This window comes from Triticum aestivum, chromosome 1B (assembly GCF_018294505.1).
Source record: "Triticum aestivum cultivar Chinese Spring chromosome 1B, IWGSC CS RefSeq v2.1, whole genome shotgun sequence".
Lineage (NCBI taxonomy): Eukaryota > Viridiplantae > Streptophyta > Magnoliopsida > Poales > Poaceae > Triticum > Triticum aestivum.
In genome coordinates, this window is record NC_057795.1 from 200026368 (window position 1) to 200049499 (window position 23132).

General features: G+C 46.1%; 1 protein-coding gene and 1 long non-coding RNA gene across 4 annotated transcripts; both read right to left on the bottom strand.

Annotated features, from left to right (window-relative positions):
• Positions 1-322: 322 nt before the first annotated feature.
• LOC123115585 (uncharacterized) lies at positions 323-5806 on the bottom strand. 3 transcript variants are annotated; one of them, XR_006456672.1, is made up of 6 exons: positions 5359-5806; positions 5059-5222; positions 4713-4821; positions 4564-4588; positions 2434-3852; positions 323-2311 (listed from the first exon to the last, which is right to left on the bottom strand). It is a non-coding gene; the product is annotated as an uncharacterized lncRNA (long non-coding RNA). The 3 variants fall into 3 exon arrangements; XR_006456671.1 differs by having other exon boundaries at positions 4564-4617; XR_006456673.1 differs by lacking the exon at positions 4564-4588.
• Positions 5807-9854: 4048 nt separating this feature from the next.
• Positions 9855-11676, bottom strand: LOC123089446 (protein GRAVITROPIC IN THE LIGHT 1-like). Its single transcript, XM_044511129.1, has one exon. The coding sequence runs from the start codon at positions 11527-11529 to the stop codon at positions 10066-10068; it is 1464 nt and encodes a 487-aa protein (XP_044367064.1). The 5' UTR covers positions 11530-11676; the 3' UTR covers positions 9855-10065.
• Between the last annotated feature and the right edge of the window lie 11456 nt (positions 11677-23132).

A 23132-nucleotide genomic window follows, 5' to 3' on the forward strand; every position in this document is an offset into this window, starting at 1 on the left:
AAAAATAGGTTTTAGCAACCACTTAGGCGTTTTGAAAATTGTTGTGTACAATGAAAAAAACACGCACACACGCACGCACATACTTATTTGGTGGTATAACAGATCCTTATGTATGAAAAGAGAAACGTATTTGTGACTGCGTTAAAAAACGTAAAAGAATGTATATGCCCATTTTTTTAAACATATGCATGGCTTTTCTTTACTCCTTTATTAATTAGTTAAAAAGTGTAATTGATTGTACAGAGCTAAACACATATAAAACTATAGAAGGCAAGATGGCAACAACAGAGTACAATTGTATCATGTGCAACAACAGCCAAAATTAGTTAGCTAATAAATGGATTGAAGGGAACCAAACATTATATAGTAGTTTATGCAACATCTCATTCTCCTAGAAAATGAGCCCACAGAAGAAACAAGCGGCCAACAACAAAAATACAATTGATTTTATACAATGATAAGAGAAATGAGTATAACCGTCAAAGAAACAAAAGATATAAATTAGTTTTTTAACCATGCAGGACAGTTGCCAGACTCATCCTGCTCTTGATTCTGGTCATCAGTCCGTGGAATAACTCCTTACCAGCGACTTCAGCAACAACAGACAGCATGCTCCTTCGTCTTTATCCTTTAATCCAGGAACTCAAAATCCCAGAAATAAATACTCCCTCCGTCCCACAATAAGTGTCTCAACTTTGTACTAACTTTATACTATTTTGGGACGGAGGGAGTAACAGTCAACATCTCGGCTGCTCAGGGTGGCATTGATAGCAATGTGGCCCGTACTCCTGCCCCTAAGTTTGACAAGACCGATGCCATTCACAAAGCTCACAACCTCCACATGTGCCGCATCGATCGCCTGCTGAGCAATCCCCACTGCAGTTTGAAGCCCAAACGACTTGTCTATGATGCCAATGTCGTTGTGCATAATTTTTGGGATCCCTGTAATGGATATACTCAAACCACGCCATTTAAATTTTTTGAGTATTGCCACTGCTCCTCTCATGGTTACATCTCCGGCAATCGCATAGATATGTGAATTGTCATAAAAGGAATATTCAGATAGGATAGTAAGATCAAGGCCTAACGAACAGGAACAATTGTCATTGTACTTAAAAAATTTTGACAATAAAAATAATTACGCAGAAATCTTGATCCTGACTAACATGGACAATAATGAGTATTTTTAGACTTTTCTGTAATACACCATGATCATTTAAATCATAGCTTTGAACAATTGTAGTACATGAGAGTAAGGCCCAGGTAATACACCAGGTGATCCCAATCTTAAGTGCTTACGCATTTTGTACATCTCCGCGTGGTTTTGCAACTATTGGCGACAATGCAACCCACAAAGCATGACAGCAATCATCAGGCACGACCATGGTATATAAGTTAAAAGTGCAGTACTCAATCCGGTATATATCTGAAGAGAAACATACTATCAATTATCAAAGGATATTAAACATACGAAGTTACTGAAAAGTTTGGAGGATTGCCGTCTTGGTTTCTGATTGAATGCTAAAAGGGTCAATAATTGCAGCAGGGGGTATAACATTTGTGGAGAACTATATGTCCACACTTTCAATGGTAAAATATGCAGCATAGCTTTACGGTCAATCCATCGAGCACTTTTAAGGCACAATTAAATAGATTCACTCAGGAAAGAGCAGTTACAATGTATATTATCGTAGTATCATGTAGTAGTACTAATCAAGAAGAATTGTTTGATAGCTCCGAGATTCTAAGTGATACCTGTAATCTTTTCCGTACCTAACGCCAGACCAATGTAGCAAAACAGGGTTGCCGTTCGTAAGAGCATAATATGCAGCATAGCTTTATGATCAATCAGTCGAACACTTTTAAGGCACAGATAAATAAATTTGCTTAGAGTAGCTCAGCGGCGACGAACAACCAAGTGCCAAATTGATAACAATGCAGCAGTTCCGTGCCAAGTCCAATGCATAATTTCTTAGAAAATAAAGAGGAACTCAACCAAGCCTGTAAAAGCAATCATATTGCAGACGATAAACAACAGATGTTGTCTGTGTATTTCATTCACAGAGCAAAAATGCCAGGTGAGTAATTTGCTGGCGGCAGAATGACATTAATAGCAGATGATGCTACATTCAAAACTGTTGAAGGGAGAGATGCAAAATCCAGTAAGCATTTCTACTCACCGGCACATCTTCTATGTATTATCAGTACAGTAAAACAGACCAAGACCATAAAACTAAGTGGGGTGAGTGTGCTCACTGGGCTAGAGGTTGTGCTTGTGCAAGAACTCAACACGGCAGTCACGACATGGCCGCTGCAGTTGGAGAACACTAAAACATTAAAATACCTTATCTAAGGAAAAGAGTACAATTATAATACCATACTCAAGCTATTTATGGAACACACTATGGTGTTGAAGTGATGGAAAATTGTTACCTCGAAAATTTAATGGAATGCCAAGAAATATTTTCCAATATATAGCTCCGAACACCATCCTTTCACATGACTATAGCAAGAGGGCCTGAAATGAGAAGGTGGTAAGCAGATCAACCAGTAATCTTATTTTGGAGAATAGCTTGCTTATCAGTCATTACATGCAGTTGAGGCAATATCATGGACTAATTCTCTTACTATCAAATGCTTGTGAGGTAGCCCTTTATAAAATCGGATGTATCATGAAATTTTTAATTATTAAGTGGAAGTACACACAAAATACAAAACTAACACTCGCTGAGAATAGATGAAGAACCCCAAACTGAGTTCATCTTGCACTAAAAAATTGGAAATTGTGTCAATAGACCTCCTACCTAACCAATTGTTTTTCCAGATTTAGGTATATTCGAGGTTGTGGCATCTTCTAACGTTGTATTCGTCTAATTATATTATCCAGTGACTTCCTACTCAGAAGATGAAGGTATCATATGTTGCAAATTCAAAAAGTGTTATCATGCATTGAACAACCAAAGATAAATTAGCAAAGGGTGGCATTAATATGAGTAGTAGAGAGGTGGGGAACCATGATCCTTCTTCATTCAGAGATTAACAACCGAGATTTTTTTATTCTTGTACAGAGCAACACTGCACACGCTCTATGTTTCAGCACAAGTGCATACTGCATTCGGAGATTAACAACTGAAATTTTCAATCTGGGACCAATTAGATATATGGTAGCAGCTAGCATTCTTATTGGAGTAATTCTCACCGGAATCTGTTTTGTATACTAAATTATAAGATGGATTATTTTGGGTTTACAACTGCCATTATTAAGGCTCTGAACATGATACTATTTGCATGATAGTGGAGTGCTTTTACACATATGCATAAAAGCAAACATTCGTTCTTATCATGTAACAGAGATACTGTTCTTTTGATAAGCGCTTTTTTTACCCATTTAAAATAGGGACATGCTACTACTTAGTTGTGCCTCTGTTTGCTGCCGATATTACGAACTATAGTTTATGTGGGTGTACTTTATGCGTATATACACGATGTATAAAGCATGAAGCCTACCACTTCCTGCTCTCTATTACTTCAGAATCATATGTATGAGAAAACATTGATACCCATTACTTTATACTGACAATCTGCATGCTCCGGGACAAAGGTCTCGCACCACACCACGCCGACAACTCCTTTCTCTTCTCGAATCAACATCTTGATTTTGAGATGCAACACATAACCAGGTTTTTATCTTACAACAGAAGGGAATCCTCACAATCTGCAAGATACAGCAAGGTACTTTGTACGACGTGCCTGAGCCATCAATTTGCCGGTCCTTTTCTTCCGGAAACCAACATAGACAACACCAACTGATTTCCCAGCATGCAATAGCTTCCCCTCAACTTCTATTTCTTCCTGGAAAAATAAAAGAAATAGTTTACAGCATGTCAAATAACTATTAAAATAACATAAGAGTGAAAAGACAAAGGTATGTTCAAAATTAATCAAGCCTTATGATAATATTATAGCAAGAAAATGGGCAAAGCTGCCATTTGGGGGGCAAAAATTATAACCAAGCAACCTGAAAAGTATGTTTCGATTCTTCAGAGCAATATCTAGACAACATGACAATAACTCTGATAGTAAACTAATTCTAGGAACCTCTTAGAGCAATATCTGGACAACATGACAATAATTCTGATCCTAAACTAATCTTGGAAACATTTTGTACCCAACAAGCTCCAATATGTACTCAGCGCATCAAAGGAAACAAAAAATGAATAACACCTAGTCGTGTAAATGCAGGGGCACTGAATTCAACCATCTTTTCTACTTAGTACACACTTACATTCCTATAATATTAAAATGACTGGAAGGTAAGAAGTAGTGGTCTTTTTATCTTGCCAATTGAGATCTTAGCATACGAACTTCGAATGATGCTTCTGAAACACCAAATTCCTTATTACATATGCATCATGCCGCAATAAAATCTAGATGACGACAATCTTCACAAAATGCAGATGGCACCTGCCTAAACTTGACACCATCGACCACATGTAATTTCCATACCATGGTCAAAACTAAAAAAAAACAAGATAGGAGTAAGTTGCTGCCTAGCAAACTTACCTCGAGGGACAGAGCATAACAACCCCTACAAAATTATGAAGAAAAAGTTCGTTCCTGTCAAACAAGAGAGGAAATCAAAAGGAAATGAAAAAAAAGATCCTTCTTCTCCGCTAATCTGAGAGGGATAAACAGAGGGTAAAATAACTCACCGAACCTATCTCTCCTTGACTGGTCTTTTAAGACCTCGGTTGTAGCAAAGGTATTTGTTCATGTTCCCCACAGACCACGGTGCAACCACAGCAAGGCAATGAACATGAACTGGAAGATGAAAATCAGCACCAAATCAGGTAATATTGGAGGATGTCGGGTGTGCACTTCACATTTTACATTTCATAAGTGCACTCTTTTTTTTTGTTCAAAGAGAAAGTAATTAAGTATTAAGTCTCAGCCTGGGCCCCTCTAATGAAAAATTCAATACAACAACTAAGCTAATATCCATACTCCAATTGTGAAGTTTGAACAGAAAATCAAACAAAGGTAACAATCTCACTTTACCTGTAAATGGAATGCAACTAAGGAGATAATTTCCATGGAGCAAATCGTTCCATCTTTGGGACAATTAACACAATGTATCTTATCCTAGAAATTCATCTACAGAAGTATCTGAAATCTTCCATCGATAGAAGAAACAACTTTAAATATCCTTGATCTTGACATGCCTGCAAATCGGAACAACATCAATGACATATGGAGATGCATAAATAACAAGATCAGGAGGAGATTATTGTGTGATGGGATCAGGAGGAAATTATTGTGTGATGGGGAGAGAGAGAGAGGAGCCAAGGGAAAGCCCACCTTGGAATCAGCCATTTCTTGATGCTCGTGCCGCTCCCCAAAATCTGCCCGTGGTTGCCTGTCCCCGCCGCCGCACACATGGTGCTAGGCGGAGCCGTGCACCTTCTCCCTGCGCACCTCCTTGTACCACACCATGTGCTCGTTGCTGCCCTCCAGCGCGGACGTGACCCTCGCGTACAGCGCGCGGCCCATCAAGGCCGAGCTCTTGTATGCGCCACCGTTGTTGGTTGCGCTGGCCGCGGGGTTCCTCCTGTACGGAGGGGCTCTGGCTGAGTTGCTCCGGGGCCTTGCGGTGCGCCTCGCCGACGGCGTGCTCAGGGTGGAGCATGTGAGGACGGAGGAGGAGGATCTTGGGGCGGACCAGGGAGGGGAGGATGCAGGAGGGCGCAACTAGGGTTCGTGGGGGTGGCGGCTGAGACGAGGGAGGAGGGAGGGGTGCGGGCGGGCGGCTGTGGGGATTGGGGGCAAATGGGCTTTCCAGAGGTGCAACCAATCAGACCCTCGCACCGGCAAACCCAGCCAATGCATGACGACCCCACCGACGAAGCGGCCCACCGGTCATACATATGTGAAAGAAATAACAAGGTGAAATATGCAGTGAATATCCAACGTCCGAGGGGAGGCGAGGTGGGAAATTTACTACGATCGGACGGCCAGGAACGGCCCAATCGGGGGAGCTCCGTGGAGGCAAAGTTGGCTAGCCTCCTTATATGTTAAAATTATTCTTTTGGGCACAGAAGTTTCTATTTTTTAACAAGATCAAATCAACTATCACCCAACATGATCCCAAAGGCTTTACTTGGCACAAACACTAACTAAAACACAAAAAACACAATCATACTGTAGCATAATTGTGCAAACACTCAATAACAGAAAGCAAAAGACAAAAATAAATTGTATTCATTGGGTTGCCTCCCAACAAACGCTATCGTTTTACGCCCCTAGTTAGGCATAATAATTTCAATGATTCTCACATGAAATGTAGTAATTGAAATACGAAGAGGACATCATAAAACATGTGATAAACACACTTAAGTCTAACATACTTTCTATGCATATGCATTTTATAAGCAAATAAATTATCAAGACAAGAAACATCTAGCATATGCAAAGAAGAGGAATAAAACATTGACGATCTCAACATAACAAGAGGTAATTTAGTAATAAGAAAATTTCTACAACCATATTTTTCTCTCTCATAATAATTATATGTGGGATCATATTCAAATTCAACAATATAGCTATCACATAACATATTCTCTACATGATCCACATGCATGCAATGTTGACACTCTTCCAAAATAGTGGGATCATCAAATAAAGTCATGACCTCTACAAGACCATTTTTATCAAAAAATTTATAAGATTGATCATGCTCCAAAGTAGTGGAATCATTATTACCTAGAGTTGACACTCTTCCAAAACCCACTTTTAATATTGTCGCAAACATATTCATCATGAGGCTGAAATAAATTTTCAAGATCATAAGAAGAATCACCACAATCATGATCATTGCAATAAGTAGTAGACGTACCAAAATTAGCATCCCCAAGCTTGGGGTTTTGCATCTCATTAACACAATTGACATTAATAGAATTTATAATAACATCATTGCAATCGTGCTTTTCATTCAAGGAGCTATCATGAATCACTTCATCAGTTTTTTTTTCTACACTTCATCACAATTTTCAGATTCATAAATCTCAAGCAAAACTTCATAAAGATAATCTAGTGAACTCAATTCACTAGCAATTGGTTCATCATAATTGGATCTTTCAAAAATATTAGCAAGTGGATGAGGATCCATAACAATATATTTTTAGCAAGAGAAGATGCAAGCAAATAGAAGGCACATGGAAACACAAGGAAACATGAGACCTGACGAGAAAAAGGCGAACGAAAAAGAAGGTGGATAAAACGGCAAATGGTTGTGAAGTGGGGGAGACAAAAACGAGAGGCAAATGGCAAATAATATAAATTGCAAGGAGATGAGATTTATGATTAGGAACCTCGTAGATGTTGATGATGTCTCCTGGACAACGGCGCCAGAAATTCCTTTTGATGTCTGTTAGAACTACGTCAGTATTTCCCCAAAGAGGAATGAATGATGTAGCACAGCAACGGTAGGTATTTCCCTCAGTGATGACACCAAGGGTATCGAACCAGTAGGAAAACCATGCAACACTACGTCAATAGCGCCTGCACACAAATAACAAATACTCGCAACCCACGTGTTAAAGGGGTTGTCAATCCCTTTCGGGTAACGGCGCCAGAAATTAGCAAACGGGCGTGAGAGAGTTATAAATATTGATAGATCAAACGCCAAATAAAATAAATTGCAGCAAGGTATTTTTGTATTTTTGGTTTAATAAATCTGAAAATAAAGCAAAGGAAAATAGATCGCAAAGGCAAATATAATAAAGAAGAGACCTGGGGGCCGTAGATTTCACTAGTGGCTTCTCTCAAGAAAAATAGCAAACGGTGGATAAACGAATTACTCTTGGGCAATTGATAAAACTTCAAATAATCATGACGATATCCATACTATGATCATTATATAGGCATCACGTCCAAGATTGGTAGACCGACTCTTGCCTGCATCTACTACTATTACTCCACACATCGACCGCTATCCAGCATGCATCTAGTATATTAAGTTCATCGAAAAACGGAGTAATGCAATAAGAACGATGACATGATGTAAATAAGATCTATTTATGTATAAATAGACCACATCTTATTATCCTTAATGGCAACGATGCATACGTGTCGGTTCCCTTCTGTCACTCGGATCAAGCACCGTAAGATCGAACCCATCACAAAGCACCTCTTCCCATTGCAAGTTAAATAGATCAAGTTAGCCAAACAAAACCTAAATATCGGAGAAGAAATACGAGGCTATAAGCAATCATGCATTTAAGAGATTCAAAGAAGACTCAAATAACTTCCATGGATAAAAAGATAGATCTAATCATAAACTCAAAGTTCATCGGATCCCAACAAACACACCGCAAAAAGAGTTACATCATATGGATCTTCAAGAGACCATTGTATTGAGAATCAAAAGGGAAAGAGGAAGCCATCTAGCTACTAACTACGGACCCGTAGGTCTACCAAGAACTACTTAGGCATCATCGGAGAGGCATCAATGGGCATGATGAACCCCTGCATGATGGCGTTTAGATTGAATCTGTGGTTTCTGGAACTTGCAGCGGCTGGAATTTATTTTCGTCGACTCCCCTAGGATTTCGGGAATATTGGGGTATTTATAGAGTAAAGAGGCGGTTCGGGAGGCAATCGAGGTGGGCACAACCCACATGGGCGCGCCTGGGCCTCCAGGCGCGCCCTGGTGGGTTGTGCTCCCCTCGGAGCACCCCCAGGTGCTTCTCCGGCTCACTGGATGTCTTTTGATCCAAAAAAAATCCACAAAAAGTTTCTCTCCGTTTGGACTTCGTTTGGTATTGATTTCCTGCGATGTAAAAAACATGCAGAAAACAACAACCGGTACTTGGCACTATGTCAATAGGTTAGTACCAAAAAGATATAAAATGACTATAAAATGATTGTAAAACATCCAAGAATGATAATATAACAGCATGGAACAATCAAAAATTATAGATACATTGGAGAAGTCCCAGTGGCCCCGGGTGCTCCAATGCATTTCCCACAGAGAGAAGCTCTACACTGCGGCGATGGTTAAAGTGAAGGAGATCCGGGCGCTGGTGGCATGTATTTCGAACGAGATGCGTGCCTACGGTCGATTCTCGAACATCCGCTAAGCTCTGGTGGTGGCGCCGACGAACCGTCACAGACTGCCGCCGGCCCGCTGCTCGCATCATCTTCCCTCCTTATTCCTCAAGGACTGTCTCACCGCTGACGACAGTGAGAGGAACTCTACATCGACAGTCATATCACTCTTCAGAAGTACTGGAATTGGAATATTGGGTCGTCCGTGATGCCGAAAATATGAGAGTGCAGACATCCTCAATATACAACAGAAAAAGGTCATCAATAGCGGGCAAGAATTATGGGCTATCGACCGTCTATAATTCTATCGACCGACTAATTATCTCTCCTTCTTTGTCTCAAATTTTTTATCTCCCCTTCTCTTCCTTTCACCTAAAAATCAAATATCCCAATTGGCACCTCTTATAAACGGTTGACTGTACATCATTGTACATGCCATTATATGGAACACATATTTGTTCGCCCACGCTTTACTTGAGATCCATTATGCCTGCCTATATGGGGTTCATGTGCGCGCTCCCTCCCGTTCCATCTCTCTCTCTCTCTCCGCCCCATGTACACATACATCTTTTGCCAATCTCTTTTCCGGCTTTGCGACAAAGATCAAGTGGAATGTACACATTTCTGATCTAGATCAGCTCGCTCTCAACGTGCCAAAAAGTTGGTGGATTCAATTTCATTTGGACCATGCTGCACAGTGGGAACACCAAAAGTACATTGCATCTTGAACCAAAATGCGATTTGTATTATGCTCATATTGCGACATCTCAGTACATCGATACCCTGGTAGACAAATACATAGATACATTATGCATACAACTAGTAACATACTACCTGTCTAAAAAATAGAACTAATAACATACCCACATACATTCTTGTCCATCCAGCTGCCGGCCGGCGACCATGCCGCCGCCTGGAATGTCTGCCATGGCCTAGAAAAGCAACGTGGTGATTCCATCATCACGTATGTCGCGCGGGGCGCGAGAGGTATACTCGGGATTGCATCACTGACCGCCCGACTATGAACCCCGGCACAACGGTGAACCCGACGACGCGGTTCCCGGCCAGAGCCAGTGACATGCCGGCACCGTCTTCCTCGTCCATGTCGCTTACGCTCTCCATATAGACCTCCGAGAACCGGTCCCCGGCCCGTGCCTGGAAGATGGACGCGCCGTCGTCGCCCCCATCGAACGCGAAGAACAGGCAATGCAGTAACCAGACGCGGCGCGCCATCTCGGCGAACTCGGCAAACCACGCCGTCTCCGGGAACGCCGCCCCGGCGTTCAGCAGAGCGCGCTGCACTGGCCTTCCGAAGAACGCCATTTCCATCCGCTCGTGAACTACAGAAATGTACCTGTCCCGCAAGAACTTGCCTAGCGTGCTCCACCGTGAGCTCCCCGCGTCAAGGAGCGTGGAAGCCGGCACTGTCTTGAGCTCCGCGAACTCTTCGAAGAAGCGGCGCTGGTCGTAGGAGCCCCGTTCCTGCAAATGATTCAGACCGAAGTCTCTCCGGTGGAAGTTTGTGAACATCTTCAGCGTGATGTAGGACTCGAGCGCGAACTTGGCGTCGCCGGCATGGCGCAACGGGACGCTCGGGTGCACCGCACCAGCGGCCGCAGCGGGATCCCATCCGGCTAGCCGCATTTCGTCGAGCATTGACCTGGCGAAGGAGCGGACGGACTTGACGGAGAGGCGCAACGCGGTGAGGAAGTGAGTGGCGTTGAGGCCGGAGAAGTGAAGGTCGTCAAGCGTGACGAGCGTGCGACCGGGGTGGACACGCTCCTCCAGTGCGCGCGTGGCGCGGAGCTCGTCGGCGAGCTCGTCCCTGGCGCGCTGCGCTTCGGCGTCCCGCGCGCGCAGCTCCGTCTCCAGCTTGCGCGCCGTGATCTCATACGTCCGAATGAGGTGGCGCTGCTCGTTGGCGATTGCGGCGGGGCCCGCCTCCGCGTTCTTGGCGGCGCCGACCGGGTCCCTGACGTACTGCCTCCTGTGGTCCAAGAGCTTGCCGAGCTCCACGACCAACGCGGCGTCCGCCGACTGTATCGCCTCGGCGTCGTAGGGGTGCTGGGCGAGCTGCAGCTGAGCGTACGACGCCTTCACCGCGGAAACCTCGACGAAAAGGTTCGCGACAAACGCATGCGCGTCCGCCGCCGGCACCGGAGACTGGCGCGGCGCGCCCTTCTTCTTGGTGGCAGTCTTGAACAGCGCGTCGAGGGAGTAGGCGGCAGCCATGTTCCCAGAGAGCTTGAGCTGGCTGAGCGAGTTGATGGAGCTGTCGAGGGACTCGTCGTACACATCGCTGGCCACAGAATACGCCACGCCCGACCCCGCCGGCGAGCGCTTGCGGCGGAGGAGCCTCGCAAGCCTCCGCGCGAGGCCCCCCGCCTTCTGCTGCGGCAGCTCGGCCGCCATTAGCGTCTCCATTGCCGCTGCTGGTACTGCCTTGCTCTCACCCTCTCACGCCTCACTAGCTAGCTTCCTCCCGTTGTGTGGAGACTGGAGAGAAGAGAAGAGAACAGAGGGAAATGGAAATGAATGGGATTAGTTAGTACTCTGTTACTTGGATGCTGTCATGGGAGTGGTATCATGTATTAAGGGGCCTGGTACTGTGACAGAGTAGAATAATTAGTAAAGAAATTAGGGATGCTGTCATGCACCGTGCCCTGATTATTTAACTGGTCTGTCGGACTGTGGTACAGATGGGGACGTGTTTTCGGTGCACCCTGGCGTGATTTTGCTCGTAGTAGTTTACTATTTTCTCCGTTCCATAATGTAGTGCCTATAGATTTTTACAAAAGTCAAACATTACAAACTTTGACCACGTTTATAGAGAAAAGTAGGTATATCTAGAATACCAAATGCACATCATTGAATACATTGTGAGTTATATTTTCAGAATGTATATATTTAGTATTGTAGATGTAGACAGTCTTCTCTATACATTTGGTCAAAGTTGACAACGTTTGACTTCTACAAAAATCTATAGGCATTACATTATGGAATGGAGGGAGTACTCCCCTCTATTCACAAATACTCCTCATATAAAAGAACGGAGGGAGTACAAGAAGTACATTTGTGAATGGAGTATTTTTTGGGTGGAGGGAGGACGGATGGTATGCTTTATTATCTAATTTTACCAGCATCGGATTCGGATTACAAGTTTGATATATATTAGAAAAACGAAAAAACTAACGTCCACACGTGTGACATCTTGCACATCGTCCACACGCCTCCATCATCACTCATTTTGCGACGTATGGACAGATAACATCAGCAGGAATCTTTTTGATTATCAGCTTAAAAAATGTTTTATCCCCTAATTAAAAAATTGAATTAAAAATCCATTTTCACGTTTAAATCCGTCTCGACGATATCTTCAAAACTAGACTCCATGTTGATATATTTCGACGAAATTTTTTTTGTCCAAAAGTTGACATGATGTTTACACTGTAGTTGTCATAGTGATTAAACTAAAGTTGCCATGTGGCAATTTTAGTTTGTAGAGCATGAAAATTTTAATTTTTTGATGATGGCAATTCCAATACTTTGACCATGAAAATTAATTTTTGTATTAACTATGGGAATTTTAAGTGCATGTATCATGGCAATTTTAGTTTATGGTCCATGGCAAGTCTAGTTTCTTAATTCCCCATTTTATAATATGTCAAAATTTACTTTTAAATGTAAAAGAAAATAGCTGAAACATATCATGGCAACTTCAATGTAAACATCATGACAATTCATATGCAATAGACATGTCAACTTTTAACCCCAAAAAAATTTGGTCAAAATATATTGATATGAGATTTTGTTTCGAAGATCTCGTCGCGAGGGATTTAATGATGAAAACGGATCTTCAATCGGATTTTTCATTTAAGAGATAAAACATTTTAAAAACTGAAAATTCAAAAAAAATTCCACATACATACATGCGGTGACGTGACGCAGACTATGTGTTATAGGGCGTGTGGCCGGGTTTGGCTCCCACCACACGTGTGAGCGTTAGCGTTGTCCTAGAAAAAGGAACGATTGGAACTCAGCCGGCGTCATCGTGTTTTGTACCGAGGCTATTTTTTGCACTAAGACCTCCTCCAATGCCTAATTATATTAAATGCCTTAACAAGTCAAGTCTCCAATGCAAAGATGCTAAGCTTTTGGGTGCTAGCATGCATTTAATTAGTTGTAGACTCAGAATTATGCTTCCATCTAGGTACACGTGCTTATCATTGTTTCTTTCTGGGGTCACCATACTACTCTCTCCCTTCTTAACTAGCATGTCACATCAAACTTTTTGCTTAGTTGGTAACCTTAGCACATGTACAAGGTGGAGCATTAGGAGGGCCCTAAGGTTCCACCAGCGCCTCCCTCGAAATCACTAGTCAAGAGTTATCCATTGTAATCGTTACTTTCACCTTCTTTGGTGGTGACAAACAACGAATTGTACGTGTGATATTTGTTGCACCTATGAGTTTTGATGGAATGGGAGGCATGGGTGGATTTTCTTACGAAATATATAACTCCCTAATGTGCCGCATTTTCACATCTCGTCTTGAACTGCTTTTGGCCATTGGATGACGAGCTCGGATATTAACGTCATGGTCAATGCCACGTCAGATGTACCAGGGTTCGTTCTAGTGATCACGTCGTCCGAATGTTTTCACCACACACCAGTCCACCCAACCACTCCACCCACATCACATCTCACGCCTCCCTCTCACTCCCCTCTGCATCTCACTCTCCACCTCCTCCAAGACCGTATGGATCGAGTGGCGCCCGGAGATGAGGCCAGGAGGTGCTAGATCCCGGCCACGAGGCAGGAGACCGTCGGATCTAGGAATAGGGCACCGCCCTGCGCTGCTAGTCCGGGACGAGCGGGGCGGCTCGAGGATGAACATCGGCGGCCATCTCCTTTAATTCGTGGGAGGCGGAGGTCGATGAGGGAGCCGATGACGCTGGTGTTGCTGCTGGTGGAGGAAGCCCCAACGCATGGGCCAAAAGCTCGCACACATCTCGACGAGCAGGGCTGGATGTTTGGCAGCCATGGTATTGGTGTGAAAACCGGTAGACCTCGGGCAGGGGGTCCCGAGCTGTGGATCTCGGACAAATGGTAACAGGAACAAGGAGACAATGTTTTGCCTAGGTTTGGGGCCTCTTAATGGAGGTAAAACCCTACGTTCTGCTCTTGTTTATATTGATATAGATTTATCGAGTACAGAGCTGATCTACCTCGAGATCGTAAGATGTGGTCTAACTCTAGGACTAGGTGAATTATATTGTGTTTTGCTTGTTTTTTACTTCATAGAATATCAGTACCAAACGGAGTCCAAACGCAGCGAAACTTTTTGGAGAATTTTTATGGACCAGAAGGAACAACTTGGGCCAAAGAAGTACCCAATGGGTGCCCCGAGGGGGGCATAACCCACCTGGGCGCGCCTGGGGGCCAAAGCGTGCCCAGGTGGGTTGTGCCCACCTCGGTGGCCTCCTGCACCGCCTCTTCGCCCTATAAATACCCTATTCCAAAAATCCTAGGGGAGTCGACGAAACACAATTCCAGCCGCCGCAAGTTCCAGAACCACGAGATCCAATCTAGACACCATCACGGAGGGGTTCATCATCCTCATTGGTGCCTCTCCGATGATGTGTGAGTAGTTCATTGTAGACCTACGGGTCCGTAGGCAGTAGCTAGATGTCTTCTTCTCTCTTTTTGATTCCCAATACAATGGTCTATTGGAGATGTATTTGATGTAACTCTTTTTGCGGTGTGTTTGTTGGCATCCGATGAACTTTGAGTTTATGATCAGATCTATATTGTCGGATTAAGGGATCCGCAAACCCTTAAGAGGTTCGAACTCTGGGGTGTGTGTGGAAATCTCAACCTACCCAGCTTGCCTACTCGCGATCCTCCTAAGCCTAGCGCGTCGAGCTCAAAGGGACAAAGAGACACAACAGTTTATCCTGGTTCGGGCCACCTTGTGGTGTAATACCCTACTCCAGCGTTTTGGTGGATTGCCTCGGAGGGCTGAGGATGAACTAGTACAATGGATGAACTGGCCTCAGGAGGTGAGGTGTTCTTGGGCTCGCGTGAGCTGGTGTGGTGTGAGCTAGTTCGACCTGTCTTACCTCTATGGTGGTGGCTAGTCCTATTTATAGTGGCCTTGGTCCTCTTCCCAAATGTTGGCGGGAAGGGATCCCACAACGGCCGGATTTGAAAGGGTACAAGTAGTACATCTTATCCTGACAAAAGTAGTCTTTGCCTGCGAAAAGCCTCTGGTCGTGACGCTGCGGTGGGCTCATCGATGGCCTCCGTCCTGCCATCTTGGCGGTCTTGGTCTCGTTGCACCTGAATGGAAACCTTTGGCTGATTCCTTGGGACTCCGCGCCTGTGGATTTCCTCCTTGGCACCAAAGAGGAAACCTGGGCTCTGTGCCCGCCTGGCGCCCGCCTGGCCTTGGTCGTCATGGCTCACGTCAGCTGAGCCTCGTGAGGTGAACCTTGCATAGAACTCTCCGTCCCTCGGGAGCCAGCCTGGTGAGGCCGGTCCCCTCGGGGGTCTTGACGTTGTCCGCCTCGCGAGGGTCTTGAGTTGTTGATGCTGAAGCCGGGCCGTACCAGGCCGTTGATAGAGCCACACGGTGGGCTGCAGGCAGGCAGGGCTGGATACCCCCATATCCAGAACGCCGACAATAGCCCCCGGGCCCAAGGCGCGCTCGGACTTGGCTTCCAGGTGAAGCCAAAGGGCAAGTGCGGAGCGCCGCGGGCACTAACCGCCTGCGTCCTTGATGACGCGTGATGATTGATGGGACGTGGGCGACTCCGCTCCCCCATGCTGCCTCGGCAACTATTTCCATCTGACAAAAGGGCTACCGTCCGCCGCCAGGACTTCATCGCCTCTTCTATGTCTTGCTCCAGATCCCCTTCTCCTAGCAGCAGAAGAACTAACCAGATCTTCCGATTCCCCCCCCCCCAATATCTTCCTCAATGGCCGCTGAGAAGACCACGGCCTCTGCCTCGGTTGCCGGCTCCGCTTGGTACGAGCCAGCGCTGCTTGCGCCCTGCGTGGCCGGGGAGAAGCTCCAGACCGTGCTTCTCCTGACGGCGAGCGAAGACAAGAGTGGAAGGAGACGACGCTCCAGGTCGCCACCGCTGCGCCAGAGCCCGCGAACAACACTTTCTTCCCCTTCTTCCTGCACAACGTCTACTCGGGGCTGGTGCCCCCATTCTCCCGCTTCTTCTACGTTGTTCTTCACCACTATGGCCTCCACGCGCTCCACATTCATGCCAACTCCATCCTCCTCCTGTCCATTTTTGCCTTCTATTGTGGGGCGTTCGTGGGGGTGATGCGCTCCGTCGCCATGCTTCGCCACTTCTTCTATCTTCACATGACTGGCGAACATCCGGTTGGGTGCATCGGCTTCGTCGCGGCGCGGGGCGGTAACGCGATCTCCCGCACCGGGAAGAAGGTAGAGGATGATGTGAAGAGGTGGGTTCTGATGGATGCCAAGTGCTCCTAGAGCTTGTTGGAGCCGCCGACCAAACTCCCCATCTCCGAGAAGGGGTGGTACTCTGAGAAGATCACTGACCTTTCTTGACACCGTTGGTGAAGAAGATGGAGGAGGACCTGAGGAGCGAGAAGCTGACGGGGGCCATGTTCATCAAGGAGTTCTTGAGGCAGTGCATAGCGCTGCTCCAAGACCGCTCCCACCCCCTATGGAAGTTTGGTGGTGTTGATGACAAGTCCGCCTGTGTCAGGACGCCCTTCCTGAAGAGGAGCTGAGCGAGGTGTTGCTCTACTTGACGGGGAAGGATCCGAGCGATCCTCCAGAAGATTGTCTCGCGCTATACTGCCGGTATGACGGCGAGGAGGTTGCCGCCGCTATGCCGGTCTTCAACGAGTTTGGGCTTGTGCGGGCGGGGCCTCCCTCGCCGCCTACCGCCTTGGTGCACCTATCCTCCAATGACCAATCCTCCAAGGCCACCGAGGATGTGGTTGTGGAAGAATCCTTTGCTCCGCGGCAGAGGGAGCTCCTCCGCGACTTCCCTAACGATGATGATGATGAGCCTCCGGTGGTGGAGGTGCCACGCCCTTCTGGAGTCACTACGAGATTTGGGGTGTCCTCTTCGAAGCAGCCCAAGCGAGCGGCCACGAAGAAGGGCAAGACCGCGCTGATTCCTCCGTGCAGCGTTCCGCCTTTGTCGACGACGTCCCAAGCGGCACCAACCGCGAGCTCTCTTGCTCTCAGGAGTTCAGCACCGGCTGCCCCGCCTCAGCGCCCGCTGCTGAGCCTGAAGAGGAACTATGTCTTCACTGGCCAGTAAGTCTCTTCCTGATCCTTGTTTGTTGATTCCTGGAGCAATGCTTAGCGTCTTCGTTTGTCATTAGGCAGCAGCCGTCGAAGAAGCAGAGAGAGGACGCGGAGGTCACCGCGGTCGGGGTCACTGAGGTGGCCGCCGCGACCCTGTCGAAGGAGAATGCCGCGGCCCCGCAGCTCCGGTGGTGATGCCGTCTCCCCAGGGCATGGAAGCCCGCCCTTAGGAGGTGCCGGAGCCTTTGGCGGGGCTGACCCCGCCGGTGCCCATCCTTGCTGCAGCTGCTGAGGTCGCCCAGCCTCCGGAGCCCCCGGTCCTTCCTGAGGCTGAGGTTTCTTCTATCTTGGCACTGAGGGCGTCTTCTCCCCTGCCCAGCGCGTGGCCGAGCCGCGACACTCCTGCTACCTTTGGGGCCCTGGAGGAGGCAAGGGTGGCATTGGACCTCCTCCAGGGTGAACTTCGGGGCCCGGATTGTCGCTCGGCGCAGGGACGCCTGGGCTGATTTCTGGTTGGCTTCAAGCCGATGCGTCTGTCCGCGCGGCCTGGGATTCTGCGGAGGAAGCCCAGAAGGTGCTCAGGGTGCTATCCACTATGCGCAACTTGGCGCGGAAGGAGGCCACGGAAGCTGAGGGTCAGTGCCGCGTGGCGAACGCTGAACCGAGGGCTCTTCAGGATTGGCAGGCTACCCAGGCCAGCAGCTCCAGGAGCGTGAGGAGAAGCTGAAGGCCCAGGAGGCTGCCGTCGCTGATCGAGACACCGAGGTGAAGAAGGCGGTGTTGGAGCAGGCTGCAGAGGGCGACTAACTGACGAAGCTGAAGGAGGAGGTGGGGGCGGCCCAAGCAGCCCTTGCCGAGGCCAAGAAGGTGGCCACCATGGAGCACAGCACCCTTTCCTCCCTCGAGGCACGTTTCCACAAGGCTCAGAAGTTGCTCTTTGGGGACGATTCCTTGAAGAAGGTGGCGGCAATGACCTCGAGGGAGAGCCCTACTGCTCTGCTTCCTGAAGTCTTGGCAGTGCTCGAAGATGTCGTCGACGGGTTTGCCTTCCTGGTGGAAAGCGAGGGGCGCTCACTTTCTTCCCCGGCTCTTACTTGCGTCTTCAGCCATCTTTATCTCCAGAATGCCGGCTTCGACCTCTCCTCCTTTCTTACTCCGATGGATTCGGACTCCCAGGATGCTGCTGCCGCTGCCGTGAAGAGCATCATGGACGCCATGCTGAGTAAGTCCTGGCCATCGGTCCTCCGACCGAGGTCGATGGAACGGGTGACGCGCCTGGCGACGAGGCTCCGCTGGCGGGCGACGGTGGCGCCCAGGTCTGAAGAGGTGGCTTGGTGACTCTGTTTTTCCTTGTCCGCCCTGCATCATGTAGCATGCCTTGGGGAGGCGTTTAAAACTGTTTGCTTGGAACAATATGTTTTGTGATAATTAGATTATGTTCCCTCGACTTCTCCATTTGCTTTGTTGTTCTGCATCGGCAGAGCCCGGCCCCGCGCCTATCTCAGTCGCCGTTAGGTCGTCCGGATCACCAGGACGAGCCCAAGGGGTGAGAGGCTACGTGACCAGTTAGGCTCCTGAGGCATGGTGCTCAGGAGTCCTCCTTGACGTACGAACAACTTAGGAAAAGGTGCAGGGACAAGCCCTTGTGTTCTGCATTGACAGGGCCCGGCTGAGGGAGTCCTGGATTGGGGGGTATCCGGATAGCCGGACTATATACTTTGTCCGGACTATTGAAGCGTGAAGATACAAGACTCAAGACTCTGTCCCATGTCCGGTGGGGACTCTCCTTTGCGTGGAAGACAAGCTTGGCGATCTGGATATTGTATTTCCTTCCTTGTAACCGACTCCATGTAAACCCTAGCCCTCTCCGGTGTCTATATAAACCGGAGAGGTTGGTCCTTAGGAGGCCGATCACAATTACAATCATAATCATCATAGGCTAGCTTCTAGGGTTTAGCCTCTACGATCTCGTGGTAGATCTACTCTTGTACTACTCATATCTTCAATATTAATCAAGCAGGAAGTAGGGTTTTACCTCCATCGAGAGGGCCCAAACCTGGGTAAACATTGTGTCCCTTGCTTCCTGTTACCATCAGCCTAAGACGCACAGATCGGGACCCCCTACCCGAGATCCGCCGGTTTTGACACCGACATTGGTGCTTTCATTGAGAGTTCCTCTGTGTCGTTGCTGCAAGGCTCGATGACTCCTTCAATCATCATCAACGACACGGTCCAAGGTGAAATTTTTTACCCCGGACAGGTCTTTGTGTTCGGCGGCTTCGCGCTGCGGGCTAATTCGCTTGGCCATCTGGAGCAGATCGATAGCTACGCCCCTGGCCACTGATACGTCTCCAACATATCTACTTTTCCAAACACTTTTGCCCTTGTTTTGGACTCTAACTTGCATGATTTGAATGAAACTAACCCGGACTGACGATGTTTTCAGCAGAACTACCATGATGTTGTTTTATGTCTAGAAAAGAAAAGTTCTCGGAATGTCCTGGAAATCAACGGAGGCACTTTTCAGAATTAATAAGAATTTTTGGTGAAAGAATGAAGGGCAGGGGGCCCACGGGCTGTCCACGAGACAGGCCCCCCCTAGGGCGCGCCCTCCTATCTCGTGGGCCCCCTGGATACCTCCCGACCTCAACTCCAACTCCATATATACCGTCTCGGGGAGAAAAAAATCAAGGAGAAAGTTTCATCGCGTTTCACGACATGGAGCCGCCGCCAAGCCCTAATCTCTCTCAGGAGGGCTGATCTGGAGTCCGTTCGGGGCTCTAGAGAGGGGGATTCGTCGCCGTCGTCATCATCAACCATCCTCCATCACCAATTTCATGATGCTCACCGCCGTGCGTGAGTAATTCCATCGTAGGCTTGCTGGACGGTGATGGGTTGGATGAGATTTACCATGTAATCAAGTTAGTTTCGTTAGGGTTTGATCCCTAGTATCCACTATGTTCTGAGATTGTTGTTGCTATGACTTTGCTATGCTTAATGCTTGTCACTAGGCTTGCTGGACGGTGATGGGTTGGATGAGATTTACCATGTAATCAAGTTAGTTTCGTTATGGTTTGATCCCTAGTATCCACTATGTTCTGAGATTGATGTTGCTATGACTTTGCTATGCTTAATGCTTGTCACTAGGGCCCGAGTGCCATGATTTCAGATCTAAACCTATTATGTTTTCATGAATATATGTGTGTTCTTGATCCTATCTTGCAAGTCTATAGTCACCTATTATGTATTATGATCCGACAACCCCGAAGTGACAATAATCGGGATACTTCTCGGTGATGACCGTAGTTTGAGGAGTTCATGTATTCACTATGTGTTAATGCTTTGTTCCGGTTCTCTATTAAAAGGAGGCTTTAATATCCGGTTCTCTATTAAAAGGACTACTTGGATAGTTGTGCTGGTTGTGTTTTCAGGGAAAGAACAGTCGACGAAGCTGAAATATTATTGAATAATATGTTGACTAATGAAAATAATTGGACTCTTCCCGAGCCAGTTCCTGAAGTAATTCCTGAACCAATTGAGCCAACTCCTAAGCCTATTCCTAAACCCACTCCGAAGAAGAGAGGTGTTTTATTTCTCAGTCCTGAAGATATGCAAGAGGCAAAGAAATCAATGAAAGAAAAAGGTATTAAGGCTAAGGATGTTAAGAATTTACCTTCTATTGAAGAAATACATGGTCTTAATTTACCGCCTGAAGAACCACATTGTCTTGATAACCCGACACAGGTAGTGAAGGTAAATTCTCTCTATAGATATGATAAAGTTGAAGTACCCTCTACTAAATTTCATAGCCCATGCTTAGATGAATTTGATAACTTTATGGCTAGACAAGAAAGTTTTAATGCTTATGTTGGTAGAGAGTTAAAGAATAATGCTTTCGAGATAGGATGCGTAAGTGATAATCTAGCTAGAGTTAAAGATGAACCATGTTAGCAAATATGCTTCTATGGTTGCTACTCAAGCTGAGCAAGTACTTAAAGCTCAAAATGATTTGCTTGAGGAATTAAATAATAAAAATGACTTTGCTGTCATAGTGGCTACTAGAACTGGTAGAATGACTCAGGAACCTTTGTATCCTGAAGGCCACCCTAAGAGAATCGAGCAAGATTCTCAGAGAAATAATTTAGAGGCACCTAGTTCTTCTAAAAAGAAGAAAAAGAAAAACGATAGGTCTTTCTAGTGAACCTACTATAGACACACCTGAGAATCCCAATGATATTTCTATTTCTGATGCTGAAACACAATTAGGTGATGAACACGAACCTAGTGAAAATGTTAATGATAATGTTCATGTTGATTCTCAACCTAGCAAAGACAATGATGTAGAAATTGAACCTGCTGTTGATCTTGATAACCCACAATCAAAGAATCAATGTTATGATAAGAGAGATTTTGTTGCTAGGAAGCACGGTAAAGAAAGAGAACCATGAGTTCAGAAACCCATGCCCTTCCCTCCTAAACCATCCAAGTCAAAGGATGATGAGGATTTTGAGCGCTTTGCTGAAGTGATTAGACCCATTTTCTTACGTATGCGCTTAACTGATATGCTTAAAGTAAATCCTTATGCTAAGTATATGAAGGATATCATCACAAATGAAAGAAAGATACCGGAAGCTGAAATTTCCACCATGCTTGATAATTACACTTTTAAGGGTGGAATACCAAAGAAACTTGGAGATCCGGGTGTTCCAACTATACCATGCTCTATTAAAAGAAATTATGTTAGAACTGCTTTATGTGATCTTGGAGCCAGTGTTAGTGTTATGCCTCTCTCTTTATATCGTAGACTTGAATTGAATAAGTTGACACCTACTGAAATATCTTTGCAAATGGCTGATAAATTAACTGCTATACCTGTCGGTATTTGTGAGGATGTGCCTATTGTGGTTGCAAATGTCACTATCTTAACGGACTTTGTTATTCTTGATATTCCTGAGGACGATAGTATGTCTATTATCCTTGGTAGACCTTTTCTTAATATTGCAGGGGCTCTTATTGATTGCAACAAAGGTAATGTCACTTTTCATGTTAATGGTAATGAGCATACGGTACACTTTCCGAGGAAACAATCTCAAGTTCATAGCATCAATTCTATTGAAAAAGTTCCAACTATCATTTTTGGAGGTTTTGAATTTCCTCTACCTACTGTCAAGAAAAAGTATGATATTCTTATTGTTGGCGATTTTCATATCCCCGTTGAGGTAACTTAGTGTTATTCGAAATTTCTCCGGTTCCGTGTTATTCGGAATGAGCTTGTTAACAAGACTTGATCAACCTTGTTAGTGGATTCATTTTGATGATCACGAGATGGATGAAACTAGAAGGCACAACCTTCTGTACCCTCTTTTTACTTTCTGTTATTTAGAATAAATAAAGCAAAAATAATATTATCCGTCTGTTTTCTGAATTATCCGTGCATTAAAAAATAGTCCAAAAATAAAAGTGCTCCAAATGCCCTGCAAATTTAGTATGATTTTTTCTGGGATATTTGAGGATTTTAGGCACTGAAAACACTGAAAAGGGGCAATCACCAGGCCACGAGAGAGGAGGGCGTGCCACCCCTGTAGGGCGCGCCCCCTGTCTCGTGGGCCCCTGGTGGGCCCCCTCCACTTATGCCATCACCCACACACTTCATCTTCTACCCAAAAAATCCCCATCCAGCTCAAGCCCGAGTTCTAGCTCGTTTTGCTGCGATTTTCGATCTCT

Excerpts from the sequence above, each read along its gene's own strand:
- LOC123089446 (XM_044511129.1), bottom strand. The coding sequence starts at position 11,529 with ATGGAGACGCTAATGGCGGCCGAGCTGCCGCAGCAGAAGGCGGGGGGC.